Raw genomic sequence first — 21,120 nt, 5'->3', positions numbered from 1 at the left:
GCAAAACTGGACAACGTAAAGGGGAGTGACCACTCCCCTGTCCATCACCATCCCAGAGGTGGTGCCCGTAAGCTCCTCCATGTGGCCACTTCAATCTGCCATCCGGAATGCATGGTGGAGAGAGGTCCCTGGGGCATCTGAGTGGCCAGATCAGGCAGGTGATGGCAAAGTCCCCTCTTGATAGTTGTTCACCCTGTTAGGTGACCAATCCCCTTTCCTGGGCTATTTAGCGTCTCCCTCCAGGGTGGGTCTTCAGATTCGAAATGCAAGATTCCATCAGAACTCCTCTGCAATGTTTACTTCATCTTCTGGCCACTGGGACTGCAACTGGACCCTCCTGCTAGCCAGGACCCCAGTGCTCAAAGTTTGTGGCCTATATGTGTTCCTTGTGTGGTGCCTAATTGTGCCACTGAGGCTCTGCTAACCAGAACCTCAGTGCTTATGCTCTCTCTTTCTTTTAAATTGTCACTGCAGGCTAGTGAATATTTTTACCAATTCTGATTGGCACACTGGCACACCCTTATAATCCCCTAGTTTACGGTACCTAGGTACCCAGCGTATTGGGGTTCCAGGAGATACCTATGGGCTGCAGCACTTCTTTTTCCAACCATAGGGAGTTCAGACAATTATTACACAGGACTGCTACTGCATCCTGAGTGAAATAACATCCACGTTATTTCACAGCCATTTTACATTTTTACACTGCACTTAAGTAACTTATAAGTCACCTATATGTCTAACCCTCACTTGGTGAAGGTTAGGTGCAAAGTTACTAAATGTGAGGGCACCCTGCACTAGCCAAGGTGCCCCCACATTGTTCAGGGCAATTTCCCCCGACTTTGTGAGTGCACAGACACCATTACACGCACGCACTACATATAGGTCAATATCTATATGTAGCTTCACAATGGTAACTCCAGAATATGGCCATGTAACATGTCAAAGATCATGGAATTGTCCCCGCATGCCCTATCTGGTATTGGGATGCCAATCCCATGCATCCCTGGGCCTCCAGCATGGACCCCGGATACTACCAAGCTAGCTCTCTGGGGTTTTATCTGCAGCTACCGCTGCTGGCAACCCTCAGACAGGTTTCTGCCCTCCAGGGGTCTGGGCAGCCCAGTCCCAGGGTGGCAGAACAAAGGATTTCCTCTGAGAGAGAGTGTTACACCATCTCCCTTTGGAAATAGGTGTTAAGGGCCTGTGAGGAGTAGCCTCTCCTGGCCTCTGGAAATGCTTTGAAGGGCACATATGGTGCCCTCCTTGCATAAACCAGTCTACACGGGTTCAAGGATCCCACAGCCCCTGCTCTGGCACGAAACTGGACAAAGGAAAGGGGAGTGACCACTCCCTTGTCCATCACCACCCCAGGGGTGGTGCCCAGAGCTCCTCCAGTGTGTCCCAGACCTCTGCCATCTTGAATGCAGAGGTGTGAGGGCACAATGGAGACCTTTGAGTGGCCCCTGCCAGCAGGTGACGTCAGAGACCCCTCCTGATAGGTTCTTACCTGGTTAGGTAGCCAATCTTCCTCTTAGGGCTATTTAGGGTCTCTCCTGTGGGTTTCTCTTCAGATAACGAATGCAAGAGCTCACCAGAGTTCCTCTGCATCTCCTCTTCGACTTCTGCCAAGGATCGACCGCTGACTGCTCCAGGACACCTGAGAAAACCGCAACAAAGTAGCATGAAGACTATTAGCAACATTGTAGCGGCTAATCCTGCAGGCTTTCTCGACTGTTTCCTGGTGGTGCATGGTCTGAGGGCTGTCTGCCTTCACCCTGCACTGGAGGCCAAGAAGAAATCTCCTGTGGGTCGACGGAATCTTCCCCCTGCTAACGCAGGCACCAAACTTCTGCATCACCGGTCCTCTGGGTCCCCTCTCATCTTGACGAGCGTGGTCCCTGGAACACAGGAGCTGGATCCAAGTGACCCCAGTGGTCCTTCTGTCCAAATTTGGTGGAGGTAAGTCCTTGCATCCCCATGCCAGGCAGTAATCCCGTGTACTGCGTGAACTGCAGCTGCTAGGGCTTCTGTGCACTTTTGCAAGGAATCCTTCGTGCATAGCCCAGGTCCCCAGCACCCCCTCCTGCATTGCTCAACTCACTGAGTTGATCACCGGTTTCGTGGGACCCCCTTTTGTTTTGTTGAGATGACCGCTGTGCTCAGATTTCTTGAACGCCTGTTCAAGTGCTTCTGCGGGTGCTGCCTGCCTCTGCGTGGGCTCTCTCTGTTCATGAGTGCCCCCTCTGTCTCCTCCTCCAAGGGGTGACCTCCTGGTCCTTACTGGGCCCGGGCAGCACCCATTATCTTCAACCGCAACTCTTGCAGCTATCAAGGTTTCTTTGTGGTCTTTCTGCGTGGAAACAACTCTGCATCCTCCAGCACGCCGTGGGACATCTTCTGACCAAAGGAGAAGTTCCTGGCACCTTCCGTTATTGCAGAATCTTCAGCTTCTTCCACCCAGAAGCAGCCCTTTTGCACCTTCATCCAGGGTTTAGTGGGCTCCTGCCCCCCCCGGACACTTGCGTGACTCTTGAACTTGATCCCCTTCCTTTGCAGGTCCTCAGATCCAGGAATCCGTCTTCAGTGCTTTGCAGCCAATTGTTGCCTTTGCAGAATCCCCTATCTCAACTTTACAGTCTTTCTGGGATAGTAGGGTAACTTTACTCCTACTTTTGAGGGTCTTGGGGTGGGGTATTTTGGACACCCTTACTGTTTTCTTACACTCCCAGCTACCCTCTACACACTACACTAGGCCTGGGGTCCATTCATGGTTCGCATTCCACTTTTGGAGTATATGGTTTGTGTTGCCCCTAGGCCTATTGCATCCTATTGTATTCTACAGTGTTTGCACTACTTTTCTAACTGAGTACTTACCTGATTTTGGTTTGTGTGTATATTTTGTGTATATTACTTACCTTCTAAGTAAGTATATACTCTGAGATACTTCTGGCATATTGTCACTAAAATAAAGTACCTTTATTTTTAGTAACTCTGAGTATTGTGTTTCTTATGATATGGTGCTATATGATATAAGTGGTATATTAAGAGCTTTGCATGTCTCCTAGTTCAGCCTAAGCTGCTCTGCTATAGCTACCTCTATCAGACTAAGCAGCTAGAATCTACTAATAAGGGATAACTGGACCTGGTAGAAGGTGTAAGTACCATCAGATACCCACTATAAGCCAGGCCAGCCTCCTACAACTTGCAAGCAGAATCTGAAGAGAACCCTCATGAGAGACCCTAAATAGCACTCAGAGAAAAAAAAAATACCCCTCAGAGGGGGATTGGCTACCTTATCAGGTATGGACCTATCACAAGGGGTCTTTGATGTTACCCGCTGACACTGGCCACTCAGAGCCATCCAGAGTGGCCTCACACCTTGCAAAGCAAGATGGCTGAAGTCTGGGACACACTGGAGGAGCTCTGGGCACCACCCCTGGGGTGGTGATGGACAGGGGAGTGGTCTCGCCCCTTTCTTTTGTCCATTTTCCCCCAATAGCAGGGGAGAAGGGGTCCCTGAACTGGTGTAGACTGGTTTAGGCAAGGAGGGCACCATGTGTGCCCTTCAAAGCATTTCCAGAGGCTGGGGGAGGCTACCCCTCCCCAGCCTGTAACACCCATTTCTAAAGGGAGATGTTGTAACACCCTCTCTCAGAGGAAATGCTTTGTTCTGTCTTCCTGGGACTGGGCTGCCCAGACCCCAGGAGGGCAGAACCCTGTCTGTGAGGTGGCAGCAGCTGTAGCTGCAGTGTAAGCCTCAGAGAGCTGGTTTGGCAGTAATGGGGGTCCATGGTGGGGCCCCCAGGATGCATGGAATTGTCTCCCCAGTACCAGATTTGGAATGGGGGGACAATGTCATGAGGTTAGACATGTTACATGGCCAAATTCAGAGATACCGTTGTGAAGCTACATATAGGTATTGACCTATATGTGATGCATACATTTAATGGCGTCCCCGCACTCACAAAGTCCGGGGAAATGGCCCTGAACTATGTGGGCGCACATTTGCTAGTGCAAGGGTGCCCTCAAACTTAGTAACTTTGCACCTAACCTTCAGCAAGTGAAGGTTAGCCATTTAGGTGACTTATAGGTTACTTAAGTGCAGTGAAAATTGTTGTGAAATAGTGTGTGCACTATTTCACGCAGGCTGCAATGGCAGTCCTGTGTAAGGGTTTGTCTGAGCTCCCTCTGGGTGGCAAAAGAAATTCTGCAGCCCATATGGATCTCCTGGATCCCCCATTGGCCTGGGTACCTAGGTACCATATACTAGGGACCTATAAGGGGGGGTCCAGTGTGCCAATTGATATTGGTAAATGAAGTCACTGGCCCACAGTGACACATTTAAAAGCAGAGAGAGCATAAGCACTGAAGTTCTGATTAGCAGAGCCTCAGTGACACAGTTAGGCACTACACAGGCATACACATTAGGCCACACACTATGAGCACTGGGGTCCTGGCTAGCAGGATCCCAGTGAGACAGGCAAAACACACTGACCTATAGGTTTTTATCTATTATCTTTGGGATCCTGGCTAGCAGGATCCCAGTGACACAGTAAACACACACTGACACACACTCACAAACAGGCCAAAAGTGGAGGTAACCATGCTAGAAAGAAGCTACTTTCCTACAGCCAGGTGTGGCAACGTAGTGCCACTGACGATGCAATTGCTCTGCCAAGCGAGACGGTCGTGTCCAATCCACGCCTGATCATAAACTTGGCTGTATGTCTCCCATCCTTGACAGCTTGGGTGAAAGTGTCACGTAAGCCCTCCGGGACCTGGGGCAGCACCTGTGCCACCGTATCCCATGAAGTAAAGGAAGAAACTGCCCAATAGGCAAGAGGTCTTTACAGACCTCAATGCCAGGCTGGAGGAAGAAAACATTTTCTTTCCAAACTGATCCAGCCTCTTGGATTCCCTATCCGGGGGAGCGCAAGGGAAGGCACCATGGGAAGTAGAGGCTTGGACCACCAAGCTCTCCGGAGTGTGGTGTTGGCTGAGGAAACTAGGGTCACTCGGAGCAGGTCTGTAGCGGCGGCCGACTGTCCTATTCACAGGAGCCCATGTGCTGGGTTTGGACCATGTACCCAAAACGAAGTCTGTTAGGGCCTCATTGAAGGGCAACATCAGCTCTGATGTTGTCACCCCCAGTTGAAGCACCTCTGTCAGGAGATTCGTCCTGACTGGCGGCACGGTAGACAAGTCTAGGTCCAAGACCTCAGCTGCCCTACGCACCACCATGGCATAAGAAGCTCCCTCCTCTATAGCCACATTAGGAGGAGAGAACATACCAGTATCTGGAGATGTGTCTAGTCCACTGGCCTCCCCTCTAGTCCTTGCCTCTCCTTGCAGGACAGTACCCCTGTGCAGTGCAACTCTTGCAGTTACCAAGGCTTGTTGGCTCTTCTCCCAAGGGATGTTTAGGCTACGTGTAGCCCCAGCCTCCAGCACTCTTCCTTGCAAAGCACAGTCTCCTGCTTGCTGCTCCAGTGACTTGGGCCTCCTCTCCAGGTGTGCTGAGAAGACCTCACTGCGACTCCTGTGCCTGCTGCCTGTGAGTTGCCTGTGGGGGCTTCATCCTCGTCTTCCAACTCTCCTCACTGCTGAGGGTCACCTGGGACTCCCTTCCTTGGGATGAGTCCCCCTGGACCTTCCTAGTCCTACCCTTCATCTGCGACTCTTGCATTTGCCAAGGCTTGTTGGTGGTTTTTCCACACCACTGGTGGACTGCAACTCTTCTTCCGACATGGGACATCATCTGCATCACTCCTGGAACTCTTCTCCTGCTCTTGTGCTCCATAGCTGTCTCCTTGTCTTCACTGTCAACTTAGTCCTGCATCTCCAGAAGGGGGGTTAGTGGCTCCTGCCCCAATCAGACACTCCAACTTGAACTTACATTGGTCTCATTAATGTGCAGGTCCTCTTCTGTCAGGATCTACCTTTGGTTTCTTCCAGTCTTGCTTTGATCTTGCACAGCCCTTTTCCAAAGATTACCTGTGGGTTTGGGGAAAAAACAGGCACCTCTTCTCTCCTGGTCGCTGGGGCACCCTGGTATTTACCCTTTGGGGTTCCTAGTTCCTCCAGCTCACCTCTACAGATTCCACTTCCTTGGTTGGGGGACTGACTTTCGCATTCCACTTACTCAATATATGGTTTGGTCTCCCCCTAGGGTCTCCATTATTTTCTGTTATTTCATGGCTTACTATTGCTTTCCATGCCAATCCCTGACTTCTAATGTGTATATAATAGTGTGTTTACTCACCTCCTAGTGGAGTATTCCCTAAACAGTATTTTAGTATTTGTGTTACTATAATAAAGTACCTTTATTTTTGTAACACTGTGTGGTTCTTTGATGTATGTAAGTGCTGTGTGAATGCAGTGGTATTGCATAATGTTTGCATGTCTCCTAGATAAGTCTTGCCTGCTCATCCACAGCTACGTCTAGAGAGCCCTGGCTTCCTGAACACTGCCTACACCTCACTAATAGTCGATACCTGGACCTGGTATAAGCTGATAACACCATAGGTGCTCACCACACACCAGGCCAGCTTCCAACATTGGTTGTGCAGCAGTGGAATAAGACACTTGCAATTGCCTTACCACTTTGTCACAAGGCACTTTCCACAGAAAAGACCACTACTAAATGTAGGCACACAATACACTTAGGGGGTCATTCCGACCCTGGCGGTCCATGACCGCCAGGGCCGGGAACCGCGGAAGCACTGCCAACAGGCTGGCGGTGCTTCCTGGGCCATTCTGACCGCGGCGGTAAAGCAGCGGTCAGAAAAGGGCAACCGGCGGTTTCCCGCCGGTTTCCCGCCGGTTTCCCGCCGGTTTACCCCTGGCCCAGGGAATCCTCCATGGCGGCGCTGCTTGCAGCGCCGCCATGGGGATTCCAACCCCCTTCCCGCCATCCTGTACCTGGCGGTTTTTACCGCCAGGAACAGGATGGCGGGAATGGGTGTCGTCAGGCCCCTGGGGGCCCCTGCACTGCCCATGCCACTGGCATTGGCAGTGCAGGGGCCCCTTAACAGGGCCCCATAATGATTTTCAGTGTCTGCTTTGCAGACACTGAAAATCGCGACGGGTGCCACTGCACCCGTCGCACCCCTACAACTCCGCCGGCTCCATTCGGAGCCGGCTTCATTGTTGAGGGGGGTTTCCCGCTGGGCCGGCGGGCGGCCTTCTGGCGGTCGCCCGCCGGCCCAGCGGGAAAGCCAGAATGGCCGCCGCGGTATTTTGACCGCGGTGCGGTCATTCGTCGGTGACCGCATGGCGGGCGGCGACCGCCGCCCGCCGCGGTCAGAATGACCGCCTTAGTGTTAGGGTTTTAGTCTCCTGGATTTGGATAAGCCAGGGGTTTGGCATAGCCCTTGCTCCAAACTTTGCTGGGAGCCTAGTGTTAGAGCAGTTAGAGACTCTTGCACAACTCTAGCTAGACACCATGTCTTCAGTGGAGCACACCTCTCAGGCCCTGGACTCTCAGTATGAGAGTCTACATTTTCAAGAGTTGAGAGAGATGTGTGCCTCTAGGAAACTGAAGACTGTGAGGAATCTCAACAAGAGTCTGCTTCTGGGCTTGCTCCTCCAGCCTGATCAGGATACTGCTGATAGACAGGAGGAGGAAGAGGAAGCAGAGTCTGATCTACCAGTCCTAGATAGGATAGATCAGGCAAACACTGGGGATCATTACAGCCCTGCCAGAAGCCTAGAAGGTAGTGAGAAGGGGGGTCACACTAGTAGGTCCACCTTTACTCCCAGAGGCCTGGTTCAGAGGGTCCCCAGTAGGAGGAATAGGTCCTCCTTTGCTAACTCTCACTTATACTCAGAATCTGAGGGGACCCACTGTTCCAATGTAGGAGAGGATTCCCTATACAGGGAACTGCAGCAACTGAGACTGCAGGAGGTTAAGCTGAGGCCTCAGCAGCAACAGCTTGCCCTAGATTGGGAGGCTTTGTCAGTGAAGAGAGGAATGCAGGGTTTGGTGTTAACACTACATGGTGGAAGCAATTTCAGTTTCAGGGACAGCAGGGCCAAGGAGGACTCTTTTGACTCTAGAAACATAAACAAGATAGTCCCACCTTACAAGGTGGGAGATGATGTCTATAAATGGTTCACTGCTCTGAAGAGGGCTTGTAAGGTACAAAGGGTCCCCCAAAGGCAGAGGGCATATATTTTGTGGCTCTCCTTCTCTGGCAAAGGTAGAGGCAGACTCCTCATTGCCAGAGGATGCAGACAATTACACAGTCTTAAAGGCAGCACTGTTAGAAGGGTTTGGTCTAACTACTGAACAGTATAGGATCTTTTCAGAGAGACCAAAAAAGAGCCCTCCTAGGATTGGGTAGATTTTGTGGACTGTTCTGTGAAAGCTCTGGAACGCTGGCTGCATGAGGGCAAAGTATGTGACTACCAGGGCTTGTATAATCTAATTCTAAAAGAGCACATTTTAAATAGAGCACATTTTAAATAACTGTGTATCTGATCAGCTGCATCAGCATCTGGTGGATTCTGATCTTACCTCTCCCCAAGCATTGGGAAAGAAGGCAGACAAATGGGTCTGCACCACAATAAGTAGGAAGGCTCACACAGGGGGTGACTACAAAAAGAAGGAAGCAGGTAAGTATCAGGATAAGGGTGGGGATAAAGATAAAAGTAAAGAGTCTTCATCAGGCCCACAAAACTCCTCTGTGGGTGGGAATAAATCCTCTTCATCTCCCACTTCCTCTAACTTCAAAAAGCCTTGTACTATGTTTGCAAAAACAAAGACCAAAGGGCAGGGGACAGCTCCTGTCGTAAGGAAGGCACCAAGGGGGTCATTACAACATTGGCGGTAAAAGCCACTTACCGCCGTGCAGAAGACCACCAACCCACCGCCACAGCTATTATGACCCACATCTCGGAACCCGCCAAAATTCAGACACCCACACAAGTCCGCCACACCAAAGGTCAGTGATAAACTGGCGAAAACAAAACCGACACCGTCACGCCAACAGAAATACGCCCACGCTATCAGGACACACGAATCCACGCGGCGGTCTTTCAACCGCGGTATTCCATTGGCGGTACACACGCCGCGCTCAAAATACACACACATCTACAAAACACAGCCACATTGGACAATTCGAAATACACACACCTGATACACATACACACACCACTCCCACACACCCAATACAATATAAAACACACACCCACATCACCCACAAACCCCTACGACCAAAAATCGAGAATGAAGCACAGAGAGAGACACCACCAGCAAGTACAACAGCACCCACAGGCACATAACACCATCACCCACACAACTTCCACGCACCTCACAAAACACACCACTACATATCACTACACTTATCACCACACACACCACCCCACACATCACCTACACCACCCCATGGCACGGCAAAGACACCCCAGGTTCTTGGAGGAGGAGCTCAGGGTCATGGTGGAGGAAATCGTCTGGGTAGAGCCACAGCTATTTGGATCACAGGTGCAGCACACCTAAATTGCAAGGAAGATGGAGCTATGGCGAAGAATAGTGGACAGGGTCAACGCAGTGGGAGAACACCCAAGAAATCGGGAGGACATCAGGAAAAGGTGGAACGACCTACGGGGGAAGGTGTGTTCCGTGGTCTCAAGACACCACCAGGCGGTTCAGCGGACTGGCGGCGGACCCCCACCTCCTCCCCCACAACTAACAACATGGGAGGAGCAGGTCTTGGCGATTCTGCATCCTGAGGGCCTCACAGGAGTTGGTGGAGGAATGGACTCTGGTAAGTCAAATCTTAACTATTACATCCCCCCCTACCTGCATGCTATCACATACCCCCACCCTCGCCCTCACCCCTATCACTCCAACTCCTCACAAATGTACCAATATCACAAACCACACATCCCAACACCAAGCCCTGCATGCAACAACAAAGCATGGACACCCATCACTAAAGCATGCCCACTGCACATACCCATACACCCCCCTAAACCATCATCACACAAGCTCCCACACAGGAATGCCAGCACTGGGGTACACGGCCACCCACCCATTGCATACCATGCCACACACAGATGCAATAATCATGCCTTTCCACCCCTGCAGGACCACTACCCAACGTCACCAGACAGGCGGGTCCAGACATGTTCACTCCACCCACATAAGAGGCCCACAGTGATGAAAGCACCTCTGTCCAACTGGATCTAGATGACCAGCCCGGACCATCAGGGGCCTCGGGACAGTTGGTTCCCCTCACACAGGCACAGGCCACCACAGACCTTCCCCCCTCTGGAAACACCAGCACAGCACCCACCCAGCGGGCCCATACCTCCGTCCCCAGGACACGTCAATCAGCTGTGTGTCCACCACTACAGGGAACCCAGGATAACCCACCACCCCAACAACAACAGGGACCTGGGGGCAGTGGCAGTGGGCACACGGTCCAAGGGACGGAGGCCAGGAACACAGGGGAACTGGGAGGGCTGCAGTGCGACAGGGGGCGGACAGGCCAAGGGAACGCACTCTCCACAAGGCCCTCTCCTCCATCATGGGAGCATAACACTACTCCCAGGAGACAATGGCAACGGTACTGGCCAAGTTTCAGGAGACCCAGCGCATGCAGGAGCAACAGTATATGGGCTTCAGGAAGGAACTCAGAACCATCAGCTCCACCCTGGGCACCATTGTAGGGGTGCTGAAGGAACTACTTAACACCAGGAGGGACACTGTGGCACTACAAGGTGACCAATTTCACCAATTTACATTGGCCTACTGGAACACCCTTATAATTCCCTAGTATATGGTACTGAGGTACCCAGGGTATTGGGGTTCCAGGAGATCCCTATGGGCTGCAGCATTTCTTTTGCCACCCATAGGGAGATCTGACAAATCTTACACAGGCCTGCCAGTGCAGCCTGAGTGAAAAAACGTCCACGTTATTTCACAGCCATTTACCACTGCACTTAAGTAACTTATAAGTCACCTATATGTCTAACCTTCACCTGGTGAAGGTTGGGTGCAAAGTTACTTAGTGTGTGGGCACCCTGGCACTAGCCATGGTGCCCCCACATTGTTCAGGGCAAATTCCCCAGACTTTGTGAGTGCGGGGACACCATTTCACACGTGCACTATACATAGGTCACTACCTATGTATAGCGTCACAATGGTAACTCCGAACATGGCCATGTAACATGTCTAAGATCATGGAAATGTCACCCCAATGCCAATGGCATTATCGAGAAAATTCCATGATCCCCCGGGTCTCTAGCACAGACCCGGGTACTGCCAAGCTGCCTTTCCGGGGTCTACACTGCAGCTGCTGCTGCTGCCAACCCCTCAGACAGGTTTCTGCCCTCCTGGGGTCCAGGCAGCCCTGGCCCAGGAAGGCAGAACAAAGGATTTACTCTGAAAGAGGGTGTAACATCCTCTCCCTTTGGAAAAAGGTGTGAAGGCTGGGGAGGAGTAGCTTCCCCCAGCCTCTGGAAATGCTTTGATGTGCACAGATGCTGCCCATCTCTGCATAAGCCAGTCTACACCGGTTTAGGGATCACCCAGCCCTGCTCTGGCGCGAAACTGTACAAAGGAAAGGGGAGTGACCACTCCCATGACCTGTGCCCAGAGCTCCTCCAGTGTGCCCCAGACCTCTGCCATCTTGGAAACAGAGGTGATGCTGGCACACTGGACTGCTCTGAGGGGCCAGTGCCATCAGGTGATGTCAGAGACTCCTTCTGATAGGCCCTTACCTTTCTTACTAGCCTATCCTCCTTCCTAGGTAGCCAAACCTCCTTTTCTGGCTATTTAGGGTCTCTGCTTTGGGAAATTCTTCAGATACCGAATGCAAGAGCTCACCAGAGTTCCTCTGCATCTCCCTCTTCACCTTCTGCCAAAGGATCGACCGCTGACTGCTCAGGACGCCTGCAAAACCGCAAAAAATAGCAAAGACGACTACTGCAACCTTGTATCGCTTCATCCTGCCGGCTTTCTCACCTGTTTCTTGGTGGTGCATGCTCTGGGGGTAGCCTGCCTCCTTCTTGCACCAGGAGCTCTGAAGAAATCTCCTGTGGGTCGATGGAATCTTCCCCCTGCAACCGCAGGCAACAAAAGACTGCATCCCCGGTCCTCTGGGTCCCCTCTCAGCACAACGAGCACGTTCCCTGGAACTCAGCAACTCTGTCCAAGTGACTCCCACAGTCCAGTGACTCTTCAGTCCAAGTTTGGTGGAGATAAGTCCTTGCTCCCCCACGCTAGACTGCATTACTGGGTACTGCGTGATTTGCAGCTGCTCCGGCTCCTGTGCACTCTTCCAGGATTTCCTTTGAGCACAGCCAAGCCTGGGTCCCCGACACTCTAACCTGCAGTGCACAACCTTCTGAGTTGTCCACCGGCGCCGTGGGACTCCCTTTTCTGACTTTGGGTGGACTCCGGTTCACTCCTCTTCTAAGTGCCTGTTCCAGTACTTCTGCAGGTGCTGCCTGCTTCTTTGAGGGCTCCCTGACTTGCTGGGTGCCCCCTCTGTCTCCTCATCCAAGTGGCGACATCCTGGTCCCTCCTGGGCCACAGCAGCATCCAAAAACCCTAACCATGACCCTTGCAGCTAGCAAGGCTTTTTTGCGGTCTTTCTGCGTGGGAACACCTCTGCAAGCTTCTTCACGATGTGCGACATCCATTCTCCAAAGAGGAAGTTCTTAGTCCTCTTCGTTCTTGCAAAACACCAAGCTTCTTCCATCCGGTGGCAGCTTCCTTGCACCCTCAGCTGGCATTTCCTGGGCATCTGCCCACTCTCGACACTGTCACGACTCTTGGACTTGGTCCCCTTGTCTTACAGGTACTCAGGTCCGGAAATTCACTGTTGTTGCATTGCTGGTGTTGGTTTTCCTTGCAGTATCCCCATATCACGACTTCTGTGCTCTCTGGGGGTTGCAGGTGCACTTTACACCTACCTTAAAGGGTCTTGGGGTGGGCTATTTTTCTAACCCTCACTGTTTTCTTACAGTCCCAGCGACCCTCTACAAGCACACATAGGTTTGGGGTCCATTCGTGGTTCGCATTCCACTTTTGAAGTATATGGTTTGTGTTGCCCCTATACCTATGTGCTCCTATTGCAATCTATTGGAACTTTACACTGCTTGCATTACTTCCTTTTGCTATTACTGCATATTTTTGGTATTGTGTACATATATCTTGTGTATATTTGGCATCCTCATACTGAGGGTACTCATTGAGATACTTTTGGCATATTTTCATAAAAATAAAGTACCTTTATTTTTAGTATATCTGTGTATTGTTTTTTCTTATGATATTGTGCATATGACACCAGTGGTATAGTAGGAGCTTTGCATGTCTCCTAGTTCAGCCTAAGCTGCTCTGCTATAGCTAACTTCTATCAGCCTAAGCTGCTAGAAACACCTCTTCTACACTAATAAGGGATAACTGGACCTGGTACAGAGTGTAAGTACCCCTTGGTACCCACCACAAGCCAGGCCAGCCTCCTACAATATCCCAGGAACAATACACTGAGAAAGGCAATCCTACTTTTCTTAAAGTTGAATTTATAACCGACCTCGATCGACCACAGCAAGATGAATGTTGAGGAAGTCTTCTGTGAGATAAATGTCATCCACATAGGATAATGCCTTGGGATCAAAATCATGCAATATTAATGTTACTCGAGCTGAGAACAGCCCTGGGCTATTCTTATAGCCCTGGGGTAAACGGCAAAAGCGTTTTTGGTAGCCAAATGAGAATCCAAATGAGGTCCCGACTTTATTCCGTTAATTTCTGGCAGAAAAACCCGTGGAATATATCCAACATTGTTTCCTATTTTGTGCGCACTGTATTGTTTATTAGTGCCGTGCTATGTGAATTTTGTATAGAATATGTACGTGTATGGCTGTTTAAATGTCTCTAATCTAAGACTATTCTATAGGAATGGTCCGGCTTAGCAACCAGAAATAATGGGTTATTCATTGCAGAGGCACAGAGCTAAATTACTCTCTGATACTCTAGCTGAGTGAGGCTCTCCCTCACCAGAGCTTTTGCTTCATGTATAAAAGGATATTGTGTCTGAGGTTGGGGGTGTAGACCTGATGGGTATTACATGACATAGAGAGTCCTTGTCCCAACCTACATGATTGCGGTATAATGCAGGTGCCTGTGCTAAAGCCCATTTGACAGCGTAGGCTTCTTTTTCCGCTTCTGGAACAAGATTAGAGAAAGAAGGCAAAATGACATCTTCCCCATGTGGGAGCTTTCGGACGTGTTCGGGTGGCCAATCTCTTTCGGCCAATAGGATATCACAATTAAGTTTGTCCCAAAATATCACCCCGATGGTGCGCTCTACGTCTCCCTCAATTTGAATCTTCAAATCATAAACTCTATCAGGTGGGAGTACCCGCCCGTCCGATGTTTCAACTTCCATATAATCGCAAGTTGCTGTTGCATCCAGATGATCTTTCAGACTCTGACAACATATCGTGACCTTTGCTGCTCTGTCTAACAGTGTCACTGCCCACGTCATGTTCTTCAGCAACGTTCTCAAGTGTACTGGCATTTTTAACTGACATTGCTGCCACCTTTTTCTTTTTAAACTGTGGCTTTTGTTGTGAAGTCTTTTCTTCTTTTTTGACTGTAGACTGTATTGAGTCTTTCTTTTGTTTCACGTAATCAGGACGTCGGTCAGGACGGCCCCCTCTCTCGCTATGTCTATCTGGTGTGTTCTGAAAGGAACGAGAGGGACGTGAATCAGAATATCTGTCTGGAGTTTTTATATTCTCCCTATTTCTGAGAGTGTACCTCCTTTCAGAGTTCTCTGGATGTGGAGAGTCTGCTCTCTGCTTCTGTCTATCTTTAAATTGTCTTGGCCTATCCCAGCACTTTTTAGAACCCTCCTGCGCCTGTTTCGTACCTTCTTTAAGGGCGGTACTTTGTAATTCAAACTTCTTCAGCTTGGCTCCCAGACTATCCCGTCCTATACTAGTATAGGTATCCGAAATAATTTTTGGTAGCTGTCTCTCCTGTTCCAAATGTGGAGTTTCTCGGAGACGCTGGCGTATAACCAGTGCTACCACTTCCCCTCTAATGTTACTGAGCATTATTGAGGAAACTGCGTCAAAGTTATGCATTAATTTCATCCCCAAATCTAGGGCAGGTGCTGCCCCATGCTCATTCTTTATGTGTTTTAACACTTCTGGTAAATTGGCAAGTGTCGGGGTACCATGTGTGGTGGTATAAACTGCAGCAAAGACTGTACCCCATGTGGCGCAGTCATCTAACGAGCGAACCATCCCGAAGGGCAAGCACATTGTGAGAATTCTATGTTTCTCCTGTGGTCCCTTATGAGGAAACACAGTTTCCAGCAGATTTGTTTTCTGGGCTATCCAGTATGGTATTTTCTCCCGTTCTGTGGGTACTCGACCCATAATAGTATGCACTGTTTGTGGGTTAATCCCAGTAGCCAATTGGTATCCAGCAGTTGCTGGTGGTGCTGGACGCGCTGGTGTTGTGTTCAAAGTCCTCATTACGAACTGAACAAGCCGTCTATAGAGTGTTACTATCTTATCTGCTGCTTGCATATTAGGTATACCTTGGTGAGGTGTGTATGTGGTAAACATGAGCCACGTTGGTCCACCATTAAGGACCTAATCTCACTCATTGTAGTACATGTGGTAGGGCGCCTTCAAACCAGTTCTGATGCTCTTGATAAGTGTGTGGTATTTCATGATACTGGTATGCTTGGTACCGTTGAGGTACATTAGCAATTTTACATGTGTGAAATGTGACTGTTCTGCTGTCTTCCTCCGGAAAGGTGACCCAAGAGTAAAATGTTTCTGTTGGGTACGCTTCATTAGCTTCTACTATGAAAGTGACATCCCCGCCTTCATCTGTAATCCCATGCGCTACTAAATTTAATGGGTATAAGAGATGGACCACCAAGTGGGGAGTAAAGACCACTTGGTGTGAACACACCATAGATACTGGAGACATGTTACCTGTCAAAAGTAAGATGTATAGACAGTCTGGCCATGCCAGGGACTGCATTATATCAGAAGTTCAGAAAATGTTGCACTTAGGAGTGACTGAGCACTCAGATAGCCCCTGGGCCAGCCCAATGGTGCTAGTACCCAAGCCTCATTCTCAGAGTGGTAAAAAGGAAATGAGGTTTTGTGATGATTATAGAGGGCTCAATACAGTCACAAAGACTGATGCTCATCGTATACCCAGGGCAGGTGATCTTATAGATACACTGGCATCTGCCAAGTATCTCAGCACATTTGACTTGATGCAGGATATTGGCAGATCAATCTATCAGAAGATGCAAAACCAAAAACTGCATTCTCTACCATTGGAGGGCATTATCAATTTATAGTTATGCCCTTTGGTTTGAAGAATGCAGCCTGCCACTTTCCAGAGGCTGGTGAATACAGTCCTCCAAGTTCTGGAAGCTTTCAGTGCAGCATATCTAGATGATATTGCTGTATTCAGCTCCACCTGGGATGACCACCTGGTCTACCCATGGGAAGTTTTGGAAGCCCTGGAAAAGGCAGGCCTCACTATCAAGGCTTCAAAGTGCCATATAGGGCAGGGTAAGGTGGTTTACCTGTGACACCTAGTTGGTGGCAAACAGATTGAACCACTGCATGGGAAGATCCAGACTATTTTAGACTGGTCTCCCCCTACTACACAGATCCAGGTCAGAACCTTTTGTGGTCTCATTGGGTACTACAGGAGGTTTATTAAGAATTATGGCTCCATTGTTGCCCCTCTTAATGACCTCGCTTCTAAAAAGATGCCTAAAAAGCTATTGTGGACAGCTAGCTGTCAGAAAGATTTTGAGGAGCTTAAGCAGGCTATGTGTACTGCACCTGTCCTAAAAAGCCCAAACTATTCAAAGAAGTTTATTTACTAGACAGATGCTTCAGAGGTAGGGGTTGGGGCAGTGCTATCACAACTGAATTCAGAGGGCCAGGATCAACCTGTTGCTTTTATTACTAGAAGGTTGACCTCTAGAGAAAAGTGTTAGTCAGCCATAGAGAGGGAGGCCTTTGCTGTGGTCTGGGCCCTGAAGAAGCCAAAAACATACTTATTTGGGACTCACTTCATAGTTCAGACAGACCACAAACCTCTCTTATGGTTAAAACAAATGAAAGTTGAAAACCCTAAACTGTTGAGGTGGTTAATTTCCCTAAAGGGGATGGACTTTACAGTAGAACATATACCTGGGAGTAACCACTCCAATGCAGATGTACTCTCCAGATATTTCCACTTAGACAATGAAGACTCATCTGGTCAAGGTTAGCCTTATTGTCCCTCGTTTGGGGGAACTGGGTTGTGTAGGAAAGTACCCTCTTTTTGGCATGTTACCCCTAATTTCTGCCTGATGTCAGTTTGACTTTTTCACTGGAATCCTGCTAACTAAGACCCCAGGGTTTATGCTCTCTCTCTTCTCACGTTTGTCACTGCATACTGATAACCTAGTATTTCATCCCAAATTGACATACTGGCCACCCCTTATAAGTCACTAGTATATGGTACATAGGTACCCAGGGCTTTAGGGTTCCAGGGGATCCCTATGGGCTGCAGCATTACTTTTGCCACCGATAGGGAGCCCATGCAAAGGTTTCTGCATGACTGCCATTGCAGCCTGCGTGAAATCGTGCACGCACCCTTTCACTGCCATTTACACTGCAGCAGGTCACCTATAAGTCACCTATATGTCAGGCCTTCCAACCCCGAAGGCTGGGGGCCAAGTACCTCCGTGGGAGGGCCCCCTGCAGTAGCAGAAGTGCCCCCATATCGTTCAGGGCCATTTCCCCGGACTTCGTGAGTGCGGGGATGCCATTTTACGCGTGCACTGGACATAGGTCAATACCTATGTGCAGCTGCACAATGGTAACTCCGAATATGGCCATGTAAGGTGTCTAACAACATGGGATTGTACCCCAATATTGATTCTAGTATTGGTTGTACAATTTAATGCACTCTGAGGGTTCACAGTGGCCCCAGTACTGTGAGACCAGCTTTCTGAGGTTTTCCAGGCAGCCCCAGCTGCTGCTACCCCACGGACAGGGGAGTGACCACTCCCTTCTCCATCACACCCCAGGGGTGGTGCCCAGAGCTTCTCCAGGGTGTCCCTGGGTTTTGCCACTTGGATTCCGAGGTGGTGGGGCACTCTGGGAACATCTGAGTGGCCAGTGTCAGCAGGTGATGTCAGAGCCCTCCCCTGATAGGTGCTTACCCATGTAGCTAAAAGAAAACCCTTGCAGGGCTATTTAGGGTCTCTCCTCTGGGTGTTTCCTCAGATTTGGAGTGAAAGGCTCCAGCAGAAATCCTCTGCATCCTTAATTTCACCTTCTAACCACAAAACTGCATCTGGACCCTCCAGGAAATCTACAAACTGCAACGAAGAAGCAAAGACCACTTCTGCAACATTGTATCTTCAGCTCCTGCCTGCAACTGTTTATAAGTTGTGCATCCTCTGAGGACTGCCTGCACCGGAAGAACAAAGGAATCTCCCTTGAAGTGAAGGAGTCACTTCCCTGCTTCAGCAGGCACCTCTCTATAGCGATGACCAGTGGCATGGTTCCCCGTTCCAGATGACAGGCATGGATCCAACAACACAGGTGGTGGACTAAAGTGACTCTGACAGTCCCAACATCCAGCTATTCTACTTTGGTGGCGGTAAGAGCTTGCCTCCATACGCAAGACAGTACCCCGGTGCACTGTGTGACTTGCAGTTACCGAGGCTTGTGTGCAACCTTCCAAGAAGTTCTTCATGCACCCCGCACAGCTTAGGTCCCTAGCACTCCATCCTGTGACCCACAGCTTCCTGAGTGGTTCTCTGGGGGCGTGGGAATCCTTTGTGTTGTGCTGCATGGGCCTCTATTTGTACCTTCATTGTGTCCATGCTGTGGGACTCCTGTGTGTACTGCCTGGTCTTCTGAGGGCTGTCTGAGTTGCTGAGAGCCCCCTCTGTCTCCTCCTCCTGGGTAGAGACCACCAGGACCCTCCTGGTCCCGGGCAGCGCCATTTTCCGTTAACAACGACGCAAACCAGACTGAAATCTTCCATCCGGCGTGGGACATCATCTGTACCAACCAGGAACCCGCATCTGTCTTCTTGGGTGCATTACTGACTGTTCTTCTTCACCGGTGGTTCTTCTTTTGCACCTTCATCCGGGTTAGCAGGGGCTCCAGTTCTCCCTGGACTCTTCAGTGCTTCTTGGACTTGGTCCTCTCCTTCCACATGTCTTCAGGTCCAAGAATCCATCATTGGTATCTTGCAGTATCTTCTGGTTCTTGCATCATCTTCTATCACTTGTTCTTGGGTGTTCTAGGAAACTTACTGTGATTTACTCCTGCTTTCCTGGGCTCTGGGGTAGGTTATATTACTTACCATTGGTGTTTTCTTACACTCCCAGCTCCCCTCTACACACTACACTTGCCTAGGCGGGAAACCAACTTTCGCATTCCACTTTCTTAGTGTATGGTTTGTGTTCCCCCTAGGCCCATTGCTATCTAATGTAATTTTCACTGTTTGCATTATCTTATGACTGTTTACTTACCTGATTTTGGTTACTACTGTATATTTTGTGTATAATACCACCCATAGGGAGGCCTGGGCTCCCTATGGGTGGCAAAAAGAAATGCTGCAGCCCATATGGATAACATGGAACCCCAATGCACTGGGTATCTAGGTACCATATACTAGGGACTTATAAGGGGGGTCCAGTGTGCCAATTTAGAGCGAAATACTGAGTTACCAGTATGTAAGTATACATTTAGAAACAGAGAGAGCATGAGCACTGGCGTTCTGATTAGCAGTACTCCAGTGACAATTTAGAAAACAGTGAAACACATTGACAAGCAGGCCAGAAACCATAAGCACTGGGCTCCTGACTAGCAGGACCCCAGTAACACAGTCAAAACACAGTTACAATCAGGTAGAAATTTGGGGTAACATGCCAAGAAATTTTTTACTTTCCTACACACACTCAGTAGGTGGGTGAGGCAGGTGATTTGTCAGTCCTATAAATTCTTGGGTCTGGAACCTCCAATTCAGGTTCAGGGGTGGTCTATCAGATCTGTTTCAGCTTCCTGGGCTGAGCTGCTGGAGCTTCCGTACAAAGATCTGCAGGGCTGCGACCTGGCAGTCGCCTCAAACTTTTATTAAACACTATCGACTAGATTTGTTGAATGCTTTGGTGGATAATTTTGCTGTGGGTGTTGTGCAGGAAGGCGTTAAATAAGCTTAATTTATTAAAGACTTGGCTTTCCTGCTGTCTCTGTGTCAACCTTATTTTTTAGGGCTTGTGAAGTCCTCATACTGTAATGAATGGGACAAGGAGGTCCTATCAGTGGGTAATGAACCATTACTTACTGGTACTTCATTAACCCCATTAATGACCTCCTCATCCCAGTCATGTCTCCTCCCACCCCCTTCTATTGGTTATCTGGTCCTGTTACTAGCAGGCAAGGTGGCGGGTGGGAGGGGACTTAACTTCGTGAAAATAAAAAAAATACTGGAGTGTTACGGTGCTTGTCAGAAGGCAGACTGCCTCATATTATAATGAGGGAGACGAGGACCTTAGTCTAGGTAATGAAGTATACCGGTAAGTAATGGTTCATCACTGGCTGCGATCATTGTTATGGTCATTGATTGTTCCATGAGATAATGGAAAGAGCTAACAGCAGAATAAATGAAGAAAATGAAGGCAAGTTTCCAAGTGAAGTAGGCAACATTACTGCATCTCCTGTGGTTTGTCTAAACAACAAAGATCGCCAGCTTTCATTCTGAGCACCTATCAACGAACCTTTATAACACAACTGGAACTCTGAAAGTAAGTATGTGTTTTGATGTTACCTCTAATGAGAACCTGGAATTCGTTGTGCTTGACATAGCCCTTCTGAAGGTCAATCTTGAGTGTCAGTAGCAAGGTGAAGAGGAATTTATCGTTTCCATACAATCCTCTGACAGAGTACCGGAAAACCTCAAATGTCAGATACTCTATTATATTTGCTATTCTCTTCTGAGGTAGAGGACTTTTTTCTGACCTTGAGCAAACAAAGAAAAACACAACCACATGAGCTTTAAAGCAAAAAAAAAAACAAAGACTAAAATAAATAAAAGTCCATTGGTTC

General features: G+C 49.3%; 1 protein-coding gene across 1 annotated transcript in view; it reads right to left on the bottom strand.

Annotated features, from left to right (window-relative positions):
• Window positions 1-21,120, bottom strand: part of DNAH8 (dynein axonemal heavy chain 8) — a 9,979,189-nt gene that overhangs the window by 1,133,712 nt on the left and 8,824,357 nt on the right. The window contains exon 76 of the mRNA XM_069236651.1: window positions 20,843-21,033. Within this exon, the coding sequence (XP_069092752.1) occupies window positions 20,843-21,033 (191 nt within the window). The remainder of the gene's footprint in view (window positions 1-20,842; window positions 21,034-21,120) is intronic.

Source organism: Pleurodeles waltl, chromosome 5, assembly GCF_031143425.1.
Source record: "Pleurodeles waltl isolate 20211129_DDA chromosome 5, aPleWal1.hap1.20221129, whole genome shotgun sequence".
Classification (NCBI taxonomy): domain Eukaryota; kingdom Metazoa; phylum Chordata; class Amphibia; order Caudata; family Salamandridae; genus Pleurodeles; species Pleurodeles waltl.
This window is presented reverse-complemented; position numbering and strand designations above follow the sequence as displayed.